At 38.5% G+C, this 26,120-nt stretch overlaps 1 protein-coding gene across 13 annotated transcripts in view; it reads left to right on the forward strand.

Moving 5' to 3' along the window:
* The first annotated feature begins 2,492 nt into the window (after window positions 1-2,492).
* The window catches only part of ephb3b (eph receptor B3b), a 60,220-nt gene continuing 36,592 nt past the window's right edge, over window positions 2,493-26,120 (forward strand). For all 13 annotated transcript variants that reach the window (XM_088424933.1, XM_088424943.1, XM_088424938.1 and 10 more), the window contains exon 1: window positions 2,493-3,196. In XM_088424933.1, the coding sequence (XP_088281059.1) occupies window positions 3,133-3,196 (64 nt within the window). In that variant the 5' untranslated portion in view covers window positions 2,493-3,132. The remainder of the gene's footprint in view (window positions 3,197-26,120) is intronic.

Raw genomic sequence — 26,120 nt, forward strand, 5'->3', positions numbered from 1 at the left:
GGCAGGGGTGGCAGTTGTAATCCTGGCCTCTAATGGCGACCAGGCAGCCGAGACCGATCTTGTGTGTCTTCAGATGGTGTGCTTTGAAGCGGACACAGATCCTCTTACCAATAAGAAACATGAACGTGCGGATTTTTTTCCTCCCTTGTCTTGTAATCATGACATAGGAAGCCTTTTTACATGCATTTGCACTTACTTGTTTTATTAAATGAAAACTACGAGAGATAAAATCCATTGTTCAAAAATATTTTACCACTGTTATCATTCTTGTCTCTTTGTTATTGGTAGTGTTAGTGCTTCAAATAAAATAATTTACATTTTATGGATTTTTAAAAAGTAAATGATGACGATTATATCAAAATAGAGCAACACATGATTGCTTGAAAGTCACAATAAATTGACTATGAAATTAACCAATAATCACTACAAACCTGTAACTGAAGCTTATTTATTTTGTTATCAACTTGGAATTTTTGAAAGTAAAGCTATTTTCTCATTCAATTCATTGATTAGGTGACAAAATAATCTATAAATTATTGTTAAAATATTAATTAGTAATAACATGATTTATAGTATCATTTATACTATAACTGTTAATGATATTAACATGTCATTAATTGTATATATATATATATATATATATATATATATATATATATATATATATATATATATATATATATATATACACACACCATATACAGACATACTATTTGCATTTAATTTGCATTTTAAAGTATATGAGGATAAACGGCAAAAATTAAAATGGGTGAATGGATGATAAATATAATCCTCAAGTCCTACTAAATATTTTCAAGTTTCACAGTAGTCTGGGTTGTATGGTCCAACTAATTATTGCAATCCTTTGAATATTGGTCACAAGTAAAACACACAAACGTTAGTTTTGCCTTCAAAATATTTTTCAGCAGTGAGTGTTAAGGCGTCCGTGTCAGAGACACACAACAGAGCACACGGTTACGTCTGTCCGCTTGCACCTCCCAGGAAATGACATCCAATCGCCTTTCAACTTTACACTAACAGAGCAGTCATTTGGCTCCACTGCAACATTTCACAGGTCTACTTTCCCCACAAATGCCTGAACTCTTTATATTCATTTCTTGAAATACTTCCAGGCAATGTATTCCCTTGAATTGACATCAATGCTGGTTCATGTAAACAGAATAAAGTTCAAAAGTGAAGGTGGCCTGTAGTTTGAAATTTCCCTCAGTAGCAGTCTACTTTCAAATGGACTCATTTCACATAAAGCAGAGAACACATTAATATTAAACACAATTAATCATGACTGCATGTGAAATTTGCTAGCTCGTTATTAGTCTGACTATGCCAAGATCAGGCCATCATGGAAAAGGCAAGATCATGTCAATATGGAATATTCTCCAAATGGAAACATGCCTTAACTTTTTTATCAGCAATTCCATCTGCTAGAGTTTATGAAAGAAGGAAGCAAGTTCCATTTTAAACACTGCAAACATGATCATATCTCCTAATGACTGCCAAAAGAAAATATAAGATAGGAATATGGTTTAACACGCTTTTGAGAAGGGACCCCAAGCACTTAGTGATTCAACAAAATAAGTAAAAGCGAAAGGGAATGAGGAGAACGGCTGTAAAGTTCAGGCTGTGGCAGATACCCTCTCACCCTCCTGCTGTCAGCTTTAGCAGAAAAAGAAAAACACTTTTGCAGTTCGATGGGCCGAGGAAGGAAAAATAAAGATTTTGCTATGCCTATTGAGCTAAATCACTCGCTCATCCGAGTTCAGTGGTAAATATACAATGTATGTAGTTGCAGAACAAAAACAAAGAGACCGTTCTGTACTAATGTAAATAAAATGTAATTTCTTGTGTAGTATCATGTTTCATTTAGGATCATATTCGATTTAGTGATGTCATTGACGCACTCAAACGGTAACTTTTGCTTCACTATGTTTTCTGAGTGACATATTTCATGAACAGAAACTCTCTCTCTTTCAGTCGCTGTCTCTCGCTCGCTCCCACTGAGGCGATCCGCAGGGGGCGCTGTGTGTCCATGCCTGTGGACAGGAGCTTGTCTATCCGATGGGCGTTTGAATCTTCAAGTAATTTACAGTAAGGAAAAATCAGTGCCACACTCAAAAATGTTAACAAAGGAGGGATTAACGTTGCAAAACATTACCATTAAACCCTGTCATCTGTTTTTGCTGCATTTTTTTAAATGCGCTACTATATTGCATTTTAGACTTTTGATTCAAATATAAAACGGGCGTTTGCTGTCCCTATTCCATTGCAGACTGGTTGCCAGGCGACAATTGTTGCTATAGAAGTCAACTTTCGTTTCATTTGAACAATAAACAAGAGACAACATGATGTTGAGGTTGACATTTTGTCAGTGCCGCCTAACCCCTCCCTTTTCCCTCTCGTCGCTCGCTCCTGCCTCTCTCGCTCTCTCTCCTTCATCCACGCTTGTGTGCTTCATTCCAGCGCACAGAGTCAGGCAGACGGTCCGCCGCAGCAGCCAGCGCATTTCACTCGGCTCAGGGAATAAATACAGTACCAGTTATACCCCAACTTGGAGTACCGTTTGTCCGTGGACATAGACAGACTTGCATTTTTTTATTATTATAATAATTATTATTATTTCTTGCTGTGGACTACACGCATTATGGTGGTGACACAAGTGCGTCTTTTTCCTTCTGTGTGACCAAACAGAAAGTGATTTTCGGATATTCCACGCAGAGGTGAGCGGTTGTATTTTTTATTTTATTTTTTTGGGGAGAGCTTTTCATGCAGTGACTGTTCACAAGGAAAATCCCGATTGTGGAACTACTGCGCCAATGGTGTGGTCCCGGACTGGACCTGCTCGCAGCTGACCCGCTCAGTGCGCAGAGAAGGAGGGACACCAGGGGAGTTCTGGTACCGGTTCTGCTTCTATTCAAAGGCGCGTTGAAGATATAAAGAGAAGAAGACTGTTCTGATTTGAAGCACCCGATGGTGACATTTCTCCCAGAAAACGCGCACCCTTTGGTGTTTTGGTGAATGCTTCCGTGGGACTGGAAGGAAGGGACTGTGCGTGGAGTGTGACCAGCCCGGGATTGTACACTGTCCCTGTCGTGCTTCTGTTTACATGAGCGCGTTATGACAATGGATTACATTCTGCTCTTGTGCAGCTTCTTGCTGCCTGTAGCCACTGCAGTTGAAGGTAAGAAAACACACTTTCAATTTTAACTCGTTTTCACCTTACCCAGTCCTGCATTTAGTTTAGTCTGCATTTAAAAACAAGGTTCGATTCAAAAGATTGGGCATCTGTTTTAGGGTAGGATCTGCGGAGTGCAGTGCGCAGTTGTCAAGCACTGCAATGCAAGTTGTGTATTCTGTTATTTGTGACATTACCCATCGCCTGCTGCTACTTTCTTGGTCTTTTTGAGGAAATTAGCGCCACACTGTATCTCACCGGGGAGCCGAGGTGTTGCCTGTGGTGATAGTGGGGACCCCCGCCCCTATCTTTTCCACTTTAAAAAACACTTTTCTTCTGAGGTTAACTGCGTGCCTTTTAGGGTGGCGTGGCCTTTTGACATGCAGACGGTCACATATGCAAAGTAGGTCGATTTACTAGAAACAACATTGAAAGTAAAAAAAAAAAAAAAAAACTCTCAAGAACTTTATAATGAATTCCCTTACCAATTCGTTGTAGTTTGACTTAATGTAAAAAAAAAAAAAAAAAGATTGATGACAGAATAACTCAAAATAGCCTATGAGACCGCTTTCTCCGTTTTTTTAATTATTATAATTTATGTGAGCGAATAGTTTTTGCAAACGACTAAAAGTGTTAAATAAGGCAGAGTTCTAAAGCGTGCATGGTAAATGTGACTCGAGGGTGCACCGTGGTTCTTTGAAAGGTGGAACATTGGGCCAGTGGCTATTGCGCATTGCCTGCGTGACTGTGCCGTTCAATTGTCATTTTTATTATATAACAAATACCTGCAAAAAGGTTAAAATTGTCTTGCCAGTTATAATTCTACTCATTTGTTTTAAACGAAAAATAATTACAAAATATATTCCAGAAAATGTTTTTGAAATTTATTTTATTGGCCTAAATAGCTGCAAGATAAAGTTAATTAACAGTGCCGCGATATTCTATTTTTCCTCATGTAAGTTACATTTTGTGATATGCTAAAGGAGCGAAGAGAAAGTGCAATCGGACTGTATGTACCGAAGGGTGCAATTCAACTCTTATCTGATAAGCGGTATTGCTTTATTGGGCAATTGATAAGAAAGTCGTGCTGTGGAAGTTACTTGCTGGATGGAGTATAGAAACACGAGTGGATCACCAAGATACACTCAAACTTAAAAAAAAATAATAATAAATAAATAAAAATTGTATGTCAAAATAAATGAGGCATACGCAACTTATATATTTAAATACTTGGTATTTATTTGCAATAGATCATCTCAGTGATCCAGTAAAGGTCAGCGGACACCAGTTGGGCACCGGTGCCTTAAAACACATGGTTTGAATGGATGAATCGGGGCTTGCTGTGCTCAAGTTAGCTCCAGATGTAGACAGAATGAGGCTGAAAAGAGCTACAATAGTATTTTTTTCCCTGACACCAGAAACGTATCGGTTGAGTCTCTGCTTTGCAAATGGATGGATTTCACTCAACAATATATTTCGCTACAAAAGTGATGTCATAAATTGTGTCCCGCCGACCCGGCGTAGGGTTTACCTAGAAGCTTTTAATACAGCTTAGTGATTTATGGTGAACACTCTGACTCTGTTTTGTTATACTTTGAGAAAAAAAGAGAGAGCCTTGCGGGGGAAGTTCAGGCGGCCCCAATGCGAGACTCCCCGGGTCTCGAGGTCACACAGCCCGGGGAATAATTAATGGATTCATCTCTCCCTCTTTTTCGTTCGCTCCCTCTTCTCAGGCTCACTTCCATTTAAGGTTTTGAGTTTCAAGTTGTCTTGTGGGCTACCCCATGCACAGGCAGCTAAACAATAATTTACGTCCACTTTTAGGTTCTGGCTCGTTCGGGGTGGCTAATTTTTAGTGACCCGTGTCCTCAAACGAGAAGCGGGTTTGACAATTAATTCAAGTGCGAATTATAATGTATCCACGACCTGAGTTGAATAAGATCCATATTATACACAATTTTTTAAATAAATATATATATATATATATATATATATATATATATATATATATATATATAATTGTTTATTTATTTATTTATTAAGTTGATGGGTGACGTTTCTAAAGTTGGGTTCTAAATACTGAGTTTTTAAATGTTGAATGTTAAGCTCTGAGAGGTTTCGGTACAAATAATCTCGTTCCCCCCATCAAAATAAGTAAATAAGCTTGTTGGGTTCACCATCGAAAAGTGAATCCAGATGGCTTTAAGTGTCTCTTATGTGCATTGACTCTTCAGTTTGCGGGCGAAGAAGCCATCCAACGTTTTAAATCCCTCTAATTTACAGTAGCAGTGGTATTCATTTTCATGTTTATATATGTGCATTTATTTTATCATATTGCGATGGGATGTAATGCCTCTTCTTGCAGGAAGCCGTTGACTATATTGTTCATTTTTTAAAATCACATTTCCACTGCAAATAAATAAGACAAATGGGCGCTCGGTCGTCCTTTGTAATATTGAGGCTCCATTTATGGCGCAATATGGAGTGATTGCGCACAAATGGGGAGCTTTATACGCACATGTTTATGTGTTTACGTGGGTGAGATCACACCTCCACGGGAGCCTTCCTGAGCCCGTTTACACTTGGCGAATGATTTATGTTGTGTGTGAGTGTGTGTATGACAGCGGGGGTCCTTGTCAGTGTCATCATTTATATGTTATTACAATTATCACGGCTTGTGCCAAATGTTAGTAGTGCTTCTAAATCATATTTGCGGCGCGTTGGAATTAAATATAAACTCTTTGAACGATGCAATGCCACGTAGGCCTATTACTCAGAGTAAAAAAAAAAAAACGGAAAAAAGCAAAACTAAATCAATAAATCACGCCAGATGGCAACTGTCCGAAGAGGTTTTTCTTATGTTAAGAGTGATTCAAAGTTTATTTCAGCGTGCCTCTCCATAACAACGGACGGCGAATTAGGAAATAAAAGACATTTAAATGACAAAACGCCCTGTTAGCGGTTCTTTTTGAGTCAATGCGAGGACGAATGGCCAGCAATTTGCAATATATATATATATATATATATATATATATATATATATATATATATATATATATATATATATATATATATATATATATATATATATATGAAAACAATCTATCCATCGTTCTATCTATCTATCTATCTATCTATCTATCTATCTATCTATCTATCTATCTATCTATCTATCTATCTATCTATCTATCTATCTATCTATCTATCTATCTATCTATCTATCTATCTATCTATCTATCTATCTATCTATCTATCTATCTATTCATCCCGTTATGAAAGAGCATATACGCGTCGGCACGGGTGTAATTGTCACATAGAGGCTTCTACAAAGTGTCAATTGATGTGCTCCGTATCGATTGAGTGGATCGATACTGCTCAGACTTATAAAAAGGCGGAATTAGATGCAGGGAGGGATACTTTCTTGCAGTGTTCTTGCAGGGAGCAATTACCAATTCATAAGGCTATTTATCACTGGTCCTGAATCAATTGGAAGGACGATCTGGCCTCTCCTTGTTGAGCGGTTTTCAAAAAAAAAAAAAAAAAAAAAAAAAAAAGAAAAAACTATGCAAACTCTGGCCCTGGCCGACCAGATACCAATACTTGATATCGGCAATCACCCATTGCTTAAAATAATAATAATAATAATAATAATAATAATAATAATAATAATAATAATAATAATAATAATGAATTATTATTGTTTGTTGTTTGTGGCTACCGATACTGCTTGTTTTCAAAGGAGATTACATATAGCAGTTGGTTTGGAGCATTGTGCTAGAGTGACCTCTTAACTTCACCAGAGGTTTAGCATTGTGAAAAAAAGCACATGCTGACCAAAACGGAAACTTTGTGATTATATGATTAACTATATGATTATAGTTTTTTCTCTTTTTACTCTTTTTTTTATTATTTCTCAGTGATTAAACTGCATCTTGATTTGATAAAATTTAGATATTACACATGGGCATTCATGAGGAGCACAATTTGGTGATCAACCAAACTAGCATTGTTCAGTCTCAGAAGAGGACTTGCGCTCCATTTTGCACTGTTGCTGCTTTTATTATTCCATTGTTTATCTGCATTTGTTTTGATTATCCTCTTAAATACTAGCCAGTAGACATGAGCAATAAAGAGCTCAATCATGGGAGTGTGGGCATTTAGTATTCAGGTTCTTCCATCCGATCTGTCGCTCATTTGTCCGACAGCAGCTCTCTTGAACAGATGTACAGTGATTTAGATTTAGATGGACATAAGATGCCCAGGAAGAAGGGCGGGGGTCAGACAGCAACGTGTCAAAATGGGATGATGATTTGAAGTGTATTGTGTAGTTTTGGTACAGGGATGTGGGTCAGAATTGGACCAGAAAGCAGCACATTGACATGCTTCATGCTATCTGGGTCTGAGGGAGTGCTCATGTGCACAGAGCTGTACTTCATGACTCAAACGGTGGCGTGGAAAGATTTACTGAGCTGGAATTTCACATGTTAGGCAGGCAGCAGCCATCTTTGGCCAGCTGGTGCCTTCACACAGCATGCTGGAGGGTGGACACTGCAAATTTATTTTTATACTCTACTTTATTCATTCGAAAAAAAAAAAAAAACATTCCAGATCATGCAAATTTGGACATTTGCTTGTCAATTCATCAGTATTATAGTTTAGGTGCTTATGAAACATAATACGTGGCAGATAAAGTAAATAGCAAGATGTTATTGTTAGCTGATTACAGCTAACTCATGACGGCATATTATTAAAACCCCGAGGACTGTCACCAACACATAAATAGTGGGTTTTTGGACATTAATTTTAATATATAAATGCCAGTGAATGCACTGTACATCAATACATCTCTTATTTAACTGTTGAATGATTTTATACAATGTATTTGATTGTAAATTAATATGAATGGAGCTTCTGAGACATTTTTTATTGATTGAATATCAAATTTGGCTTGAAAAATGTATCCTTTCATCCATTTTCTAATTCTTTTCCAATTCTCATTAGGGCCACAAGATAAAGGCAGTGCATCACAATTGTTTTTGATTGGGAGGCTTGGTACATTTGGACAGTTCACTGGTAAATCAAAAAAGTTAGCCAAAATAATTATCTGTTACTGAATACAATCCTAATCTTTGTTTATGCTTTTTAAAAAGACGTCAGCTGACTTTCTTGATTATTGTATCTCATGTCAAGTTTGTGTGTTCATGTCACTAAACCGCACTTTGTAGTCCAAAAGGCAACCACAGCACAAAGGATTCTTGAGGGCATTGACAGAATAAGTTTGTTGTGGATTCTCTTTTTCCAGACACCCTGTGTATATGTGTATGTGTGTGTGTGTCTGCGTGTGTGTTGGCTCATCTCTTGCTGGCACCGCATGGAGCCCAGGGGCCTTGCGGGATGGCACGTCTTTGACACCCACTGTTGAGGCCGAGCTAGGGAGGCCAAATGTGTCTGAGCCTGCCCACCGCTGCTGCTGTCTGGAGTCAGCAGAGCAGAACGGGACACACACGCACACACAATTCAAGTGGGTGAAAAAGAGTGAACTCAAGCAAGATGGGTGGCGCAGAGTGTGTGTGGCGAGCTTAATACTTGGGGGTGTTTGAGAGAAACTAGGTTTAGTTAGTTTGTTTGCTAGCTAATTATATTGTTAGTTTCCTAGCTAGCTAGTTAGTTTGTTCGCATCAAAGAAGTAAAAAAAAACATGAGGTCAGAGAGCAAAATATGATGATTCCTTTTTGAGTCTGTACACGATTGTGTCACTTAACCTGAGAGAGGGTTATTCCACATTTTGACTCCCATTTACTCCCATTTCCCATTTTTGATTGTATACTATGAGTGACTTCAAATACAGTACTGATGACATCTTTGGGGAGGCAGTATTAAGTGGAGTTCATGTTTTTCCAAGTGGTCCCGGCGCCATATTTTCATATAATGTGTCTTTAATGACAACGTGTCCAAATTGATCCAATTTCGAAGAGCGTCAGGACCTGCTGTGAATTTCACCTATTCACAACCCACATCCTGCCACCCTCAAACGGATGTCCTGGGGACCCTCATTCGGACCCCTGCGAAAGGGGGAAATCGGTCCCTGAGGTTGGCTTAGTTTCTTTTTAAACATACTTGTCAAGCTCCTGGAGCTATCATATTCCAGTCGTGAATAAAAATACAGTGAAAGAGGATGTGTATATTTAAACAGGCCGACTGTGCAACTTCCTGCAGCTTGTTAATACGTAGGCTACTGTAACACAAGACACACCAGCAACACGGATGATTATCAGACTTGGAAGTCTCGTTATCATCCCAAGTCAATGTTTTCACGGACAGTTTAAGTACACAGTTAAGTTGTCCATGGGAGTGTTTGGAATGATAAACTACTATTGATGGTATAATTCCACAATGGATGTGTTAGCTATGGAAATAAAGTGACATCAGAGCTGCATGAAAAAAACTGCACTAGAAAGTCAAGTTATTACGTCGTGACATGCTACCAGGAACAACATTCAAAATAAAAGGGTTCAGAGGTATGCCCATATATTACTTGCTAAACTAAGCTTTATTTTGAAGTTGACCTTCATTTCTGGTGTGTTGTACTGTCATAAGCATTAACATCACGGGAATTTCAATAGCCCTTCGTGAAAGCAGACTGATATTGTTACATTCAACATTTTTGCTTATTTGCTGACATGTTACGGACCAAACCAGAAAGGGAATCATATTATTTGTGGATTTCTTGCACTGTCATTTTGAACTAGTGTCCTGGTTTTAAATTTGTTTTGATTCATCGATTAATCAACATTAACCAATTAATAAAGTACCAAAGTTTGATGAAGCGCTAAAAATGATCTAAATTTCCCGGCTTGTTCTTTTTGTGTCTTTGCTCTCATTGTATTCTTTGTGCGCTCGTCCTTACCATACTATATGGAAATGGACTAGGAACCTTTATGCACATGTGATGTCCATTATCTTTCTCCTAACTTCATGGATAGTTGAAGCAATGCAGGAGGTTGGCGGGGTGAACTTAGAAAGGAGGAAAACCACCTCCGGGCTCACTTCCACAGTTTCATTGCCACCCTCAGACGTCTCTTACAAATTTAAGCCACAACGCAGGGGGAAAAAAGATCTTTGATATATTGCATGACTTTTAGACATTGACAGTTACAACTGTCTGGAGAATGACCGTAGCCATGTTACTGAGTGCCTTCAGGCAGAGAAAAAGGCCAGTTTACCTGGTTTCAGTTTAGCAGGGCTTGTTAACTATATGAAGCACATGTCAAGGAGGTTTTTTGAAGACAATTCAAGATGTGGAGAAGCAGCTTTCGCTCATTCTCAAAAGACTGTTATTGTAAGAGTATAGGTAGGAACAACTTCGAAGAAGTGAGGTCGGGGTTAATTTGGTAGGATTCAATATCCAGTAATTAACCAGGATACATTTGGGAAGGCACTCACGTGTATTTTATGCTTAAGCGAGGAAACCAGTACTCATGTTATTCGGCACTTTTACTGGCTCTAACTTCACTTCTCATACTTGCTGTCAAACACATTCATCACCTGTACTTGAAAAAGGCTCACGGACTCTAGGAGATCTCCACTTCTGTTATATATATTTATCCTTTCAATTCGAGGACAAAAGCAGTCCCCTGTTTTCAGTGGTGTGATGTGTTTACTTGCACATCTTTAACGCTCACTCCAGCACATTTCAGTTGAAGCGGTACCAATCACACGTGACCTTTTGTCGTGGTATTTACATAATCCCCACGGTCCCTTGGAGCTGCCTCCTGCAGACACTGCCAGCTGCGGCAGCATTTATTTAACCTTACTTCAAGTTAGACCCAAGTCTCCCTGACACGCTGACTTTAATGTTTAAAGGAGGGCAATTCTAAGGGGACAATAAAAAGACATAATAGCCTTAACGCCCAGGTACATCACAGTCATCATTTGGGGCAGTTGAACAAATATGGAGGTGTTTGGAACTTTTTTTTTATCTTGGGTGTTTAAAGACACTCATGACACCAGCCCATTTGGTAACAGCAGGACAGTGGTTGAACGGAATTTGCTACTCATTAATGCAATTCTTTAAATGTCTAAGAAATTGAATGCAAAATTTGGTTGAAACTATTTTTTTAGAAGTTAAAGTAAACTATTGCAATATTGTAGGACAGCATAAGGTGATTACTTCTTTGATCAATTCATTTATTGATTTTATCTGTGAATTTGATTTAAAAAAACAATTTCATCAATTAAACATTTTTTTTTAAAGGACTGTATAGAAATTGTGCTAATTTTATTTTTCAAACAATTATTGGTTGCGGAGTTTGTCCATAATATATCAAAAAAATTGGCAGAAATGTTGCTAGTCCTTTTTCAACTGGGTTGACCCAGGTTTTTGGGTTGCAAAATGACCAATTTTTGAGTCTCTCTTGTACAAAAGACCCCGTTTTTTGGTGTTGTTTTGTGCAGAACAACTCAGGATGCTGGATCAAGTTGACCTAAATATTGGGTTGGTAATGTATTAACTATTTGGTTTTTCTTAACATTTTTTGGAGTGTGATTAAACACAATGCTAATACATCTGCGTATACAAAGGACTGAAAATATCCGAGAATATGTTTTTGCATAGAAGCTGACATTTTGAGTGTTTGAACATTTTTAGAGTTTTAAACGATGAATTTATTATCACAAATATTTATGCACTCCATCACAAAACCACCCTACTATAGGTCAAAGGACCACCCCAATATTTGGGTCGGTTTGACGGTTGTCAATTCTATGAGACAACGACAGACATTGGATCGTTTTTTATATATATATATATATATATATATATATATATATATATATATATATATATATATATATATATATATATATATATTTTTTTTGGTCAGATAGTTTTAGAGTAGAGATTATTTTATTACAATATTTTAATTATTTTATATTTATTTGCACATCTACATCACTTGTTCTTTTTTGACGACAAGGTCATTGAGCATTAGAATGAATATTTGAATTATTGTACTTAAGTTGGGTAGCAAATCTTAAAGTAATATACTTACAAGTCCTTTGAAAAAAAAAAGAGATTTTAGCGCAAAAACCTAAAAAACAAAACCGACATTTCAAGTGCATATTTGTGCTTTGTGTTGAAGCCACTTTTTGGAGGGCAAATTTTCACAAGCAAGCGCTTTACCAACATAAATGTGCACAAGTACTCATATATTTACTATTTTTGTTATTATGTCATTAGCCGCTCATAACTTCAGGTTCCCAATTATTCCCAATTATTGAAATTATATATTACTGAAGAATATTTTGGTGTTTAATTTTAATGCTCGTGACGTGTGGGTTGTTAGCACCAATTTTAACAGGGATTCAACAATGAGTGCTGTGAAGCCTAATTGCAGTCCACCAGATAAAAGTCCTACACAATACAGTCTGACCCCTGCCTCTGTGCCAAGTCAGGCCACAAACAGCTTTCTTTTCTCCTCTCACACCCCGCTGAAATCTCTTCCAACCTCGCATTTCTTCCACACTCACACACAAACGCACACAAGAAGCGGCAGTTTCCTAATAAGATGGCCATCCGCATGTGCACATTACCTTCACTCAATGCACATGGACCAATCGTGCTAAATTCACACCCACCTGCTTCTTAGGGTCACATCCACCTCCACCCATTCCACCACTAATGAATCAATCAGCTGGTACCATTCGTTTCATTGCTGTCAGAGCCCATCGATCAGCCCATTCCTCACAGTCTCAACAGACCAGCAGGGGAGCTCCGAGATGGGGAGTGAAGAAGGGGTTTCAAATATACAGACAGTTCAAAGACTCGGAGGTTCTTATCTGCTGTACTCCTGCTGAATTATGGCATTTGGATGTTGCGGAGCAGTGTGTGTGCGTGTTTGAAATTGACGAGAGGGAAGAAGGCAACTTGGCTCCTTCTTGCGTTTGTTCATGGTGTCTGACCTTGCATTTGTACCTTAGGAAAAGTTCTTTGTTCAAACTTTCTTCTTTATGGGAGGCGAGCAAGATTGAGATGCATGGAAGAACATTTGAGGCAAAGACATGGAAGCTAAGCATATTTCCTATTTGATTAAAAAAAAATCTCATTTGGAATCTCATTTGGAGATAAAGTTGTCACCATTGAATCTCTTTACAATTGACTATAGATTATCTCATATTCGAGAAGTCATGCCCCTCCCCTTGTTGAAAATTAAAAAAAATATAGTTTGACCATGAGTTTCAGTGAGTTTGTCATTGAAACTCATGAAACTCAGTTTCCATACAAATTTAGACACCATCATATTGTCTCCATGCTTACTGTTAGCACAATGAGCAGTAGCCCGATCTGGAGGTGTTTGCTCACAGCCATTGTACCTAATGACTGAAATATGCAAATTTGTTGAAAATGACATTTTGCAATGATTTTATTTTGTAATTGAACCTCAGGTAAATATTGTATAGATCAGTTCAAAATGTTTTGAACAGATTCACTACTCACAGAAGTATTGCACCCCCCCTAGATATTTATACTTAGTCTTAAATTTAATTTGCTCATCCTAAAAACCCAGTCACCATAATATCCGAATGGACTCAAATTATTTGAAAACCTAATTTGAAGCCAACTATTTCGTTGTAAGAACACGTACGATTTCGTTGTAAGAACACATCTTATAAATGATCCGAAAGAGAGAATGATCTTTTTCTTATTTCCAAATAGTTAAAAAGGAAAAGGTTTACAAAAATAGCGACTATAATTAATAAATCAGACAATGTTGGCACAGCCTTCTCTCTATTTGGTGTCTTTTTATTTTACGCTGTTCTTGTGGTACTTGGCTAAAAAAAAAATCTGAAGGTTTACATCAAAGAAAAAATGTTTAGAACTACTGTTTTAACACATTAAGATTGCGCCCTTATATGCAGTCGATACAGATGACATCATTATTACCATGCACAAAAATATGAATACTAAACAAAACGTACTCGAGTAACATTAGTATATTTTACTGTGTTGACCATAAGAAGAAGAAGTAATAATGGGGTATTCACTATTGCACCAGGACAGAGACTGCATACTTATATCTTCCTGACTCATTCAGTAACTGCCAGGCTCTTCCTTGTTCTGGCATGTACATCATTCCCACATCAAGTCAGATGAAAGTTTTGGCTGGTACTGTCTGGGAGCATTGATCTGATTTTTTTTTTTTCAATGACTCTGCCATAGCTAATCAATGGCAACATCGTGTGACACGTTTCAAAACGCAATCTCTGCTAACGTCAGAGTGGGTGAGAATGTATGGGATAATTGAAGTTGAACAAAAGGTTGAGAGGAAGAGACTAAACACGAATCTCGTTTCAACTGTGATTGCAAACATAACAGTACCATAGCTTCTATTTAATATGCAAAATATTCTATTTCTTTAATATCAAAGCTGTGTTGAGCAGAAGGTGGAAAGCATGATTTTGTTTAATATGTAGTTAGTTTTTAATTGGGACTTTGTTGACCTTTGGCTTATGTGCAGCACAGAAGACAGGCCTAAAGATGGGCCTCGGTAATAGCATATCCAGAAAAAAAAAGCTTCCTTTTATTTGCTTCACCTTTCATTCATTTTATTTGGCTTCTTTCTTGCCTCAAGCCCATAATGTCTCCTTCTTGAAATGTCATTCTCCTTTTTTGCACACCACTCTTCTGCTGTAACCACTTGTCATTGGTGCTTCATCTTATCACAAATAAGATAGCCCCTCATTGCAATTTTATTGCCCTCTTCTTTTGTCTTTTTGATACAAAAAAGTAGGAGCATGAAACAGATGCGATTGTATTTTCTGCTCACTATGTTAAGGTGCCCATTTGTGATAAGTGGACTAATACAATACACTTCCTGTATTGTGGATTGAGCTAGATGCGACTGTTATCAAAAAGTAAAAGCAAATTCAATCTCTACAGTTTCATTGAAATTCCTTCTGAAGGCATCAAAATGCAGCTAAAATCCACTTTCATGTTCATTATTTTGTTTTCCCTCAACTTGTTGCTCTGAACTTCTTTTACGGTTAACATCTGTCATCATGAGCCATGCAAAGTTTGACTAAGCGATGTGTAATGCAAAAAGAATGCACCTCTACACAGCAGGATGCATTGCCACAGGGTGTCAAAGAGTGACTGCTATGAGGTGTCTACTTTTTAAATACCTAACAGAAAAAAGTGTGAAAACAAGCAGAAGAAAGTTGTGAACAGGAACACAAACCAACAGGAGTCAAATAACCCCCAGCCAAATGAACGGAGGTTCTGGGGGTCAAGTACTGAGGTTAGGGTGCGGTTTCGGGAGCGTTGTTGGGAATTATAACGTTTAAGCCTCCGGTGTCAGAAAGGGGATACATAAGCATTGCCTCCATTGCCACTTTTGGCCTCTCTCAGTCCCCGGGGAGGAGGGGACTAAGAGCGTGGTGATGATTTGCGATTCAATTTGGCTTACCATCAATCAATGCCACAATGATGGACAGGATCGCTGCCGATATTCCATCCCCGCAAGCAGATTGGGTCAAGCCCCTCTTGAGATTCATACACTCCCCCCCCACACACACTTTGTTAATTAAGCAGCCACGCTGCCCTTGCATTTACTTATTTATGAATCTCTGCTTCGACCGGGACTGGAAATCTTTTCGTCTCCTTCTAATTAGTCCATTACTAATGGTGCTTCTTTCAGACAATCCATACAGTCTCAGCAATGTCTGCTGACCCCATTTTTTCCATGCAAAGAGCCCCCCCCCCCCACACACACACACAACCTTGATGTTACATCAAATACTTTCTGGCATTGTGTTCCTGTAATATTGTACTAAGTGCCCCGCATAAGGAAACTCTTAAGAAAAAATCTAAACAATTCTCCACCTATTCATTAAACTAAAAATAGAGCTGCTCGTGTTAGACTTGACAGTCGTTAAAAATGGATGAATACCTGGAGGTACAGAATGGCAGGGTTGGTGTTTGTGAAATATTAACACTTTGCTAGAGCAGCAAGAATGTTAGAGGAATAACACTGACTTTTCCTAGTTGAATCTTTGTCATCTATAGTTCTTTTTTGAGCCATTTCGAACTTGCGACTATTGGAGTACAATAATTCAGTACCAGTCCAGTTTAAACAGAATTTTGACTTGGAATATTTGATCTTTATCATTGTCAATGGCAGTAAGGGACTCGATTTTGATGCTGACACTGATGAGTGCAATTTATAGCACAATTAAAACATAAAAAAAAAAAAAAAAAACTAATCGGTTGCGAAAATAGAAACTACAGGTATTGTTTTAGCATTGAGTGAGTTTCACCAGTGGGTAAAAGACATACAGCTACTGTAAGTCAAATCCAATCTTTTCTGTTACTATGAATACATACAGTAAATATCGTACCTAGAAAAGTCTTTTCTATTATTGAAAAGATAATGTTCATGTCGTGGATCAGCGAGTCTAATCTGTTGTGGCCTTGGAGTAGCAAAAGGAGAATCCCATTAATAGTACCCCCAAGTCAATGTCTACCAGTATCCCTAGGGACTCATTTTGACCCTCTCTACTTTGATTGGTTCAGTGTCAGGGCCAATGACTAAGCGGGTCAATGCTTGACCCACACCGTGGAGTTGGAGCATTGCAGACTCCACTAACTTATCTACCCAGCCAAAAGGTCAGGATTGTGCTGTCATCTGGGGTGTATATGGAAGAGAAGTAACATACTGTATTACAACTCATTTAAAACTAATTGTATTCCTGTTCCAATTACAAAGAGAGAAAAAAAGGTGATTTTATTCTTTCTGACCACTTATGCTAAAATAGCAGTTTAGGCATAAACAGGGAGAATGTTATTCTTTAACTTACTCAATGTGTTCTTAAAGGATCACACTAGAAGTGGTGGTTCAGGTGAGGTAAACATCTTGGTGACTAATAAAGTTAGTTAATTATTTTCTCTTAAAACATTTCCTTTTGTGCAAAGAGTTGACCTTGCCCCTCATCATCTCAATGCATATTATCGAGGCAACCAGTTCAGGGTGTCCTTTGTCTACAGACAGAAGTCCGCTGTGCTAGGGTGATAGGCACCAGCAAGCCTGCGACCCTTGTGAGGATGAGTGGCCTAGAATATGGATGAATGGATATATATAAAATTCCTTGGTAAAAACGAAAAACAAAAAAACACTCGATGCAGATTGATTTTTGAGGTCTAAAGGGAAACTAATTGAAATCTGTGTTTTAACTACACAGGAAAATATGGGAAAGATGTGTGCATGCACAAAATATGTATGATGTACTCCATAAATCAGTCAGTCAATGCCTGTTGGCCTTGCGTGTAGAGATAGATGTGGTGTGAGGCTGATGGGTGACATCCCTCTCCTTGCAAGTTGCCAGCTGTAGCAACATATCATTGGAGAGTGAATAATGCATTAGCCTGCAGCATAGCCACCGACTGCTCTTGCCTTGTCCAAAAATGGATGGTGAGCTATATAGATAGATGACAACGTAAAAAAACAACAAAAAAACATGGTGTTTCTTCAGGACAAACAGCTTTAAAGAGCGATGACTTTGAACTCTAAGCTTGATAAGTTTACCATGCCAAAGCTCCTGTAGGAAAGCAGGAAGAGAAGCATTTTGAAATTTCAGAGTTTGGCATTTTTTTCAGACAAGGTTTGAAACTTCAACATACCTCACTTCCTGCTTAGGCTCTTCTGTCCCTCATACTTTTACAATGATGTATTGTAACCAGTGTTTCCTCCTGAAATTTATACTACCTCAAGGGAGCTTTAAGGACAACAGGACACCTCCAGATAAAAGTGCCATAAAGCAGACAAACTCCTCGCCGCTTGGATGGTTTGAGTCTAATCGAGTCAACACATACTGAGAGGGTTCTTCTGCGTGGGTCAGTGATGCAAGAGGTTCTGTAATCATGATGCAGTTATTTAGACATCCATCTTGCCAGGATGACGGCATTAGGATTTTGTTTGTGCCTGTGGTTGAGAAAAATAGATCGCTCAGGATCGATGTGTGGAGTATGCAGTGCTAGTCTGTTTTGATGCGTGTGAATATACACATATTAAGTATGTGTATGGATATGTGTGATTCATTGTGTTTTGTTTTATTTCCCCGTTTTATGTGACATGCCAATGCGCAGAGGTCTTTATGTAATTGAAGTGGGGCTTTGAAGAGCCCCTTTGCCATATGCACCCCAGAAGAATTGCATGTCTGTCCATTCATCAATTTCTTTTAATTGCCCAGAACATGTGCCTGGGTTATCTATCCAGTGGTTTCTCCAAGGTTTAAATACATTAATATCTAATAGGCCTTGGGACCGTACCATTCCCTGACCATGAGACTGACCAGATAATGCGGTCAAACTCAGGATGCTACATGTTGCACTGCCTTCTATTTACTTCAAGATGTTCCTTCGAATTTAGCTATGAGATATTAAAGGATTAAAATTTCTTGGACCACAATGTGAAATGAAATGATGTAACTGGGTCAGTGTAATTTCATCAAGTTTGTCAGGATGCGATATGTTTTTTATTGTCGCCTCGGGAATATGTGTCTCAGTTATCAGTAAAACAGCTGCAAACACTATTCATAAATTCTTCCACACACAATCAATACAGACATCGTGGAAACAAATAAATGGCTGTTTAGGCAGTATGCACATCTGGAACGTACCCACATTCTCAAGCCAAGTCTCTTCATATTGTAACCTCCAAGTCAAATAAAAGGATATCTGAGGGAATAAGGTCCTGTAGCCATTTGATTTACTGTATATTTACAGCACAACATCACCTATTAGTGGTCAAAAGTTCATATTAAAGAAACAGATTATTTGTTGTGTTTTATGAGGGGTTGAAGACTCAAATGCAGTGAAGGAGGGAGACAAGGCCAAAAGAAACTGGAAATAAATAAGGCAAATTGACAAGACAAGAAGAAACACTTGAGAGGTCAGCTGATTAGTTAACACAAGGGACCATGATGACGGAAACAGGTGTACGTATACCAAATCCTGAGACACAAGACATAAGGCAAAAGGAAAAAAACGTGAGCCAATCAAAAAACACTTCTTATGAATATTTGAGGAATCCAAGATTTGGTGTGACAGCTACGACCCTTCTTAACCTGAGTTCGCTCGAACCAAAGGGATTCTGGGAGTCGGTCTCAGGGGTACGGCAGAGCCTCCATTGCGGAGGTCAAGACACACCAGTTTCATTGTGTCAATTTGTGATGACACGCCGCGCTTGGCCATCACTAGCCGCAGATGGTCACTTTACATTGCTATGCCCTTCACTGCGGTTCATTTTGTTCACCAGTAAGAAAATAAAGAATTAAACATACTCCCAACTATGTCTTGAATATGAAGAAATAGCAACGTATTTTTCAATAAATAAGTGTTCGGTGAAGGCGCGTATGAAACTGGTGCGGATCAATACCTCCAACAAAGTTAAAAACCACTGCTTTAGACTGTTCTTAGTGGCCAGCAGTGACAACATTGAACGGTTTTGGGACAATGTGGGGGACTGGGCAGCAAAGGGGACAGTCTGTAATTGCAGTGGGTGCCTAGCAACATTTTTAAGTTGTCCAAAAAATTGCCATGGCAGTCACAGTACAGACGAAAAAGCTGGTCGACAGTAATAAAACAAGGTGAATGCAACTAAACCTGACAGTACATAATAGGGTGTATGAAAAGTTGGAGGCATTTTGTAGTGGAACGGGAAGCATGTATTCCTCAGCAGCTCGGATCCCTAATCACCGCCTACGACTCTTCTAAACTTAAACCATGTGTTTAATTTACCCACAATGCTTACATGACATACCTGTTTGTAACGCATGATGCTGAATGTGTGTGAGCAAGCAGGCAACAGAGAGTGAGTGCTCTGTGTGTAATGTATAGAAATAACACACTACATGTTTTGGTGCAAGCAATGGATTAGTAAATTAGTTGTTGACAGGAAACTACTCTGTCAAATGTTTTTTTAAGTGGCAGTGTGTGGTCCCCTGTGCTGACACAGACTCTGGAGCATCATTTGATTTTACTGGGGCCATAAAAACGTTTCAAAGATGCCCACTGTCCATGCTCCATTCATAAAAAGAAGAAGTCTTCATCGCTCCAAAAAAGATGATTCATTATAGTTGTATGCGTTTTATTTAGAGGAACGGAATGGAGGAACGTTTTGATTTGATTTAGTGGGATTAGGATACGTTTCAATGTTGTGGCTCAGTTTGAGAGGGTATTGGTCATTTTATATTTTGTTGACTCAATTTGTCACTACCAAGTACCATTTCCTGGACATGTCTCACTAAAAAAAATGATTCAATACCTATCTTGATTACAAATTGTTTCATTTTGGTATGGCATTGAGACAGTCCAATAACATTATTTTTTTGTCATTTTACATATCATTGAATCCATTTTTCTGTACGTTAAATGTGCCATTTCCATAGGGTTAGGCTTAGGGTTAAGGTTAGGGTAACCCAAGGATAGATCTCACAAAAACAGATTATATGATGCCAGATGCCATGATTTTTTCATCGTACCTATATATTGAAAATTAACTTGATATTACTGTAAATGTGCCATTTCCATTCTAAAATATCTTACTGATAAAAGAGGATTTTATTCATATCTTGATATGTCCATACCAATTGATTTGGTTTGTTTCTATGTGCTTGCATCTTTTCAATCAAAACATGATTCGCTGGCTCAAACCCATTTTAGTTACATCTCTTCATCTTCTTCATCATCTCTCAAATCCATTTTTCTGTACGTTAAATGTGCCATTTCCATAGGGTTAGGCTTAGGGTTAAGGTTAGGGTAACCCAAGGATAGATCTCACAAAAACAGATTATATGATGCCAGATGCCATGATTTTTTCATCGTACCTATATATTGAAAATTAACTTGATATTACTGTAAATGTGCCATTTCCATTCTAAAATATCTTACTGATAAAAGAGGATTTTATTCATATCTTGATATGTCCATACCAATTGATTTGGTTTGTTTCTATGTGCTTGCATCTTTTCAATCAAAACATGATTCGCTGGCTCAAACCTATTTTAGTTACATCTCTAGTAGAAAGACTTTACAGAATAACACAAACGTGAGGGACCATGGCAATGTGTGATGACCAAAGGCTGAATCGTTTTGTGCTTCTCAGACTCTGCAATTCAGAGTTCCTTTGTCCCTCATGGCCATCACGGATACGCAGGTAGTCTGAAATGGTGAAAACAATTGCCAGCATTCCATGGCACTCCACATTTCAAGGCAAATGAGGCAACCCTGGCTGCTGTACATGCTGTAGTATAAACGTAGCCTGAGTCCATTGTGGAAGTTTAATGTCAATCATAAGTGCAGTGATTCAGTTAATTGTGTGGCAAAATCAAAACAATGTAATGAGACATAACACCTACGGCAGTTTCTATCACCTTTGTTTTCGATACTATACATTTTAGCTCATTCGCTGACTTACAATGCCAAACCGTTCATTAAATGAATATGAACTGCCAAACAGATAGTCACAATAGCATGACCATGTTTTATGGTTTCTTTTCATTACTAATCATTCTGTTTTTGCGCTCTCTCTTTCACCTCACTGGTTCATTAGTGGCCGTTTTAGCTGCTCAGGAGGTGATTTCCATTCACACAGTTGAGGTCTAACAAGTCAAGTTATTACAGCAGCCAAGTGTGAGATTAATTAACTCGGTAGCGATCGAGAATCAGGGTCCAATAGGACCCTGCGGTACAAGGAGAGGACAAAGTGGGGTAAAGACACAAAGTGTGTCAGCAACATACATTTATTCAAACATTTAAGGGTATGCTACATTGAGAAAAAAATAAAGTCATAAATAAAGCTATTCTCTGCCATATTGCAAGCACTTAAAGTTGTTTATGCCAAACAAAGGGCATTCATCTGCCACTACCTGCTTTAAGAAAGAGAATCCAAACCCAGGATTTATACATTAACCCCTTTTAGCCGCCACATCTTTGTCATAATGGACCATAAACCATTGCTTAAGTGCAATTAACAAACACAAGCAGTCTTAAATGTGGCTTTATCCATTTTATAACACAGCGTAATGCTGCTGCCAAGGTTTTGTTACAAAAGTCACTCCTTTACTCCAAAGCTTGGAAGCAGAAGCATAATCACAATGTGATAGCAGAAGAAAGGATTTTAGGGGGTGGAAATAAAGGACGAAAACAGATTAACTGCTCAGTGTTTCCTATAATTAGCTGCAGTAAAAGTGCATGCATGCAGTTGTTCCTGTTTGCATTTGCGGTATTTGACACTGAGATGTCCCAATGCTTTATGTGACACTCCCTCGCTTCTTTGTATGTAGGTGTATATCGAAACAGATATCTGTTCTTTAATATGATCTTGGCGCATGTGAATTTGCGTGCCTTCCATAGAAAAAGGTTTTGTGTGTCACTGCTTGTCTTTCACACACACCCTCAGAGTCCTGACCCGCCAGGTTACATTCCATACTTTAACTACCCGAACCTCCCTTTTGTTCTTGCAGTTTTTGACCTGACTGCCTAATGACTGGGCACGCAGGTAAGCTGTAACAAGCCAGCCATCTGCCATTTTTTTTAAACTAACCAGTGTGGAAGCAAAATATTTCATATCTCCTTAGAATGTTTTCTTCCCTTAGTTTTGTCTGTATGAGTGATGGTAGTGAAGGTGGGATATAATTACTCATCTGCTAAAAATCCCCACCTATAATTTTTTTCCCACACTATTTTAATTTCCCTCAGTTTTCCTCCTTACAGGTAACAAGGGCATACCTTGGAAAATTAACAAGGCTTTAATAATTGACTTGGTAATTACCGTACAGCATCTCAATATCACATAATTAGTCGAGACATCGTTTTTTTTCCCCCCTGTTAAGTCTGAACAAATCGCTCCAATTTTCCTCCTGTTCTTTGTTTATCTTGTCTATACATTTCCAACGAGAAGCAGAAAAGAAACAAGCAAACCTCACAGACTTTTGGTTTTGACCACCGCAGTGTTTTTCAAACTGTGTTAAAGTAATTGGAAGCCACTGGTATGTTGAACATCCAGACCGCACTGAGGTTTTGTCCCTTATTGCAGACTCCCAGGCAGCTGTTCCGGGTGTAACAGGAAGTGGAAATCTTTAATTAGATTCAAAATCATCATTACTTCATGTTGTGGAAATTGATCTGATACTGCAGCAAATGACAGTAGTAGGAAAAACTGCAGGGAAATGAGAGGACCAACCAGAAGGACACTGAGTAACTATCGAGACAAAGAGACGAAGCCCAGAGCTCAGCCTTTTTCTTGTGGTGTTCAGCCATTCAAAAAGCTGTGGCTTTCATTCAATAGCCCAGTTCCAGCTCTTTCTACAGTTCATCCCAATGAATAAACAGAATTGGTGGTGTGTGTGTGTGTGTGTGTGTGTGTGTGTGTGTGTGTTTGTGAGAGAGAGAAAGAGAGCGAGACAGGGAGGGAGATAAAGAGGAAGAAAGAAAGAGGGAGAACCACAAATGTTATTTTTTTTTCTCTCTCACGCTCTTTCTGTTTGCGATGTTTGTTCACATTAATAATGCACAGTATGTGTTTATTAGCATCATACAAGATATAATATAAGCTCTGGTTCCCATGTCATATGGTTCTCTGTTGGTCAGAACTCTGCTGACACAACATTTTTTTAAATCAACTTTTGGAGCTATGAGGCAGCCACTTGCACGTCCGTCCCATTTCTGAAAAGGACAAGAGTGTTTATATATGTGTGGTGGATAATGTTTATACGAACAGCAAGACAGTCAAACAACTGTAGACTTAGACAAAAGAGCACACGCTAATTCATTCACATCTATTTTAGTGATCGGATTCGCTCAAGCACTACCGCAAACTGTTTATAATAAAGTCCATATAAGAACAAGTTACTTGTATCCCATTGCCCCATTTTTGCTGGGCTGTGGTGGATCTTTATATTTAGGGGGATTGTGTATATTGGCATTGGAAAGGAAAAAAAACAAAAAAGATGCATGTCATTGAAGCGACCACAGAGAAGACGCTGGTGAAGTAGATGATGGCACCCTGGGCTACAGTAATGCAATAAGGAAAAAAAAAACAAAAAACAGACACCATCAGGCTGCATGTGAGACACAGACACTTCAGGGAACACACAAGACATTGTAGAAGCCCGAGCACAAACACACATCAACTCTCTGAAGGCCTATGTATGTCAGTATGCCAAAAACACTGTGGCAATGAAAGCGGAGATGATGCTTTAGGGAATATGAGGAAGCTGAGCACCTCTTTCCTCTTCTTGTCTTAAGTCTCCTTTGTTACCTTTGCACCCCGATTCACCTCCCATGTCTATATCTGTCTCTGCGTTGCTTGGGCTTCTTTTTGTCTTTGTCTCTTGCTTAGAACATCTCTTTTCTCCGACATGCCCAAAGGAAATTGTTTTTGATTTGTGTTCGTGAAACGTCGACTTTCAACTGCATGTACCAATTAGTGTGCAGCAGTTTACCCTTAAGATATTTTTAATCATGGCATGGTAATTATTATATCGACTTAGCGTTTGAGGAGAAAAAATGGACATGATAGTTTTTTTGGAGTTGATAAATGGTCATTTGCATGCATGTTTGTTCAAATTCATCATATCGCAACTCATCAGATTTTTTTGTGATGTGCAGCATACAGTAGTGATAGTATTCATCATCTAGCACTAATTTTAATCATCTTTCAGCCATCAGCTCTTGCCTACGGGTCTTATTTTTAACAATTTCATTCATTATTCATGCACCAAGGATTGTGTAAACATTTGCACTGACCACCAGGAACCTATGTTCCTTATAGGTTGTGATCCTGAAGCTTTTTGTCATCCCTGTATTAACTTTTTATGCTTTTTGCGCACTACCTTCGCCGTGTAATGTAGATCCAACTCAGCATTTCCCGCTTATCCATTTGCCAAAGTGAACTGCCATTGCCTGGTCCCCATAAATGCTCAAGAGAGCCAGGACCTCATTGTCCATTACTTCTATCAAATTATGTCTTACCTGCTTCTGTCTTAAAGAACTCTCGGAAGAGAGGTAAACAAAATTAAGCGAAAATAAAAATGGTGGGTCACATTCTAGCGGCTGAGCTCACATTCACAAAATAACCTACTTCAAAGTTCAACCAACCAATCAGCATAAAAACAACATGCCCCCCTCGAGCTGTGCAGGGAGGTAGCCGACGACCCTGGTTGCGACTACGTACTCAGATCGTTCCTGGTAGATGCTAGGGGGACCACTCGGACCCAGAAGGTTTTTTTGGAGTGAACGGAAAGGGCAACTCAAACTACTAGAGTACAGCGGATAGTTCCTGATAAAGTTTCTGCAATGTGAAAGGGGATGAAAGAGACTTTTGGCCAGCTCCAGATACCAGTTTCGAGTGCCAGAATTGACATTGAGTCCATGCAGCATATTGTGTAGCATCTGTGTAGTGCCATTGGAAGATCTCTGGTGCATGGAGAGATTAGAACTCACTTGAAATCACACTACCAGACGTTCATACAAACAAATACATCAGTGTGTGTGTATCATATTAAGTTTATTGAATAATTTTTTAGATCGCTTGGAAATCAATCTGTTGAGCCAATGTACCTAATTTTCAACAAAAAGATCATGGGTTTTCTTCCAAACAAAACAAAACTTAAACAAATACACAATAACACAGTGTATCACAACAGTTTCTGGGGGGAAAAAAGAAAACAAATAGATATTGGCTGGGGAGATTTGATCAAGGTCGTATCAAGGAGTATTAAAGTGCTAGAGTATTTTTAAATTATTTTGGTAATGACTTCTGCAACCTAACTTACAAGTAAACTGCTGAATGGTTTACCAAGTGATTTTTTTTTTTTTTTGTCACTCCACACACAAAATAGATTTTACAGTATGTCTACTAAGTAGGAATGGCTG

Source organism: Hippichthys cyanospilos, chromosome 10 (assembly GCF_059441005.1).
Source record: "Hippichthys cyanospilos isolate Australia breed blue-spotted pipefish chromosome 10, RoL_Hcya_1.0, whole genome shotgun sequence".
Classification (NCBI taxonomy): Eukaryota; Metazoa; Chordata; class Actinopteri; order Syngnathiformes; family Syngnathidae; genus Hippichthys; species Hippichthys cyanospilos.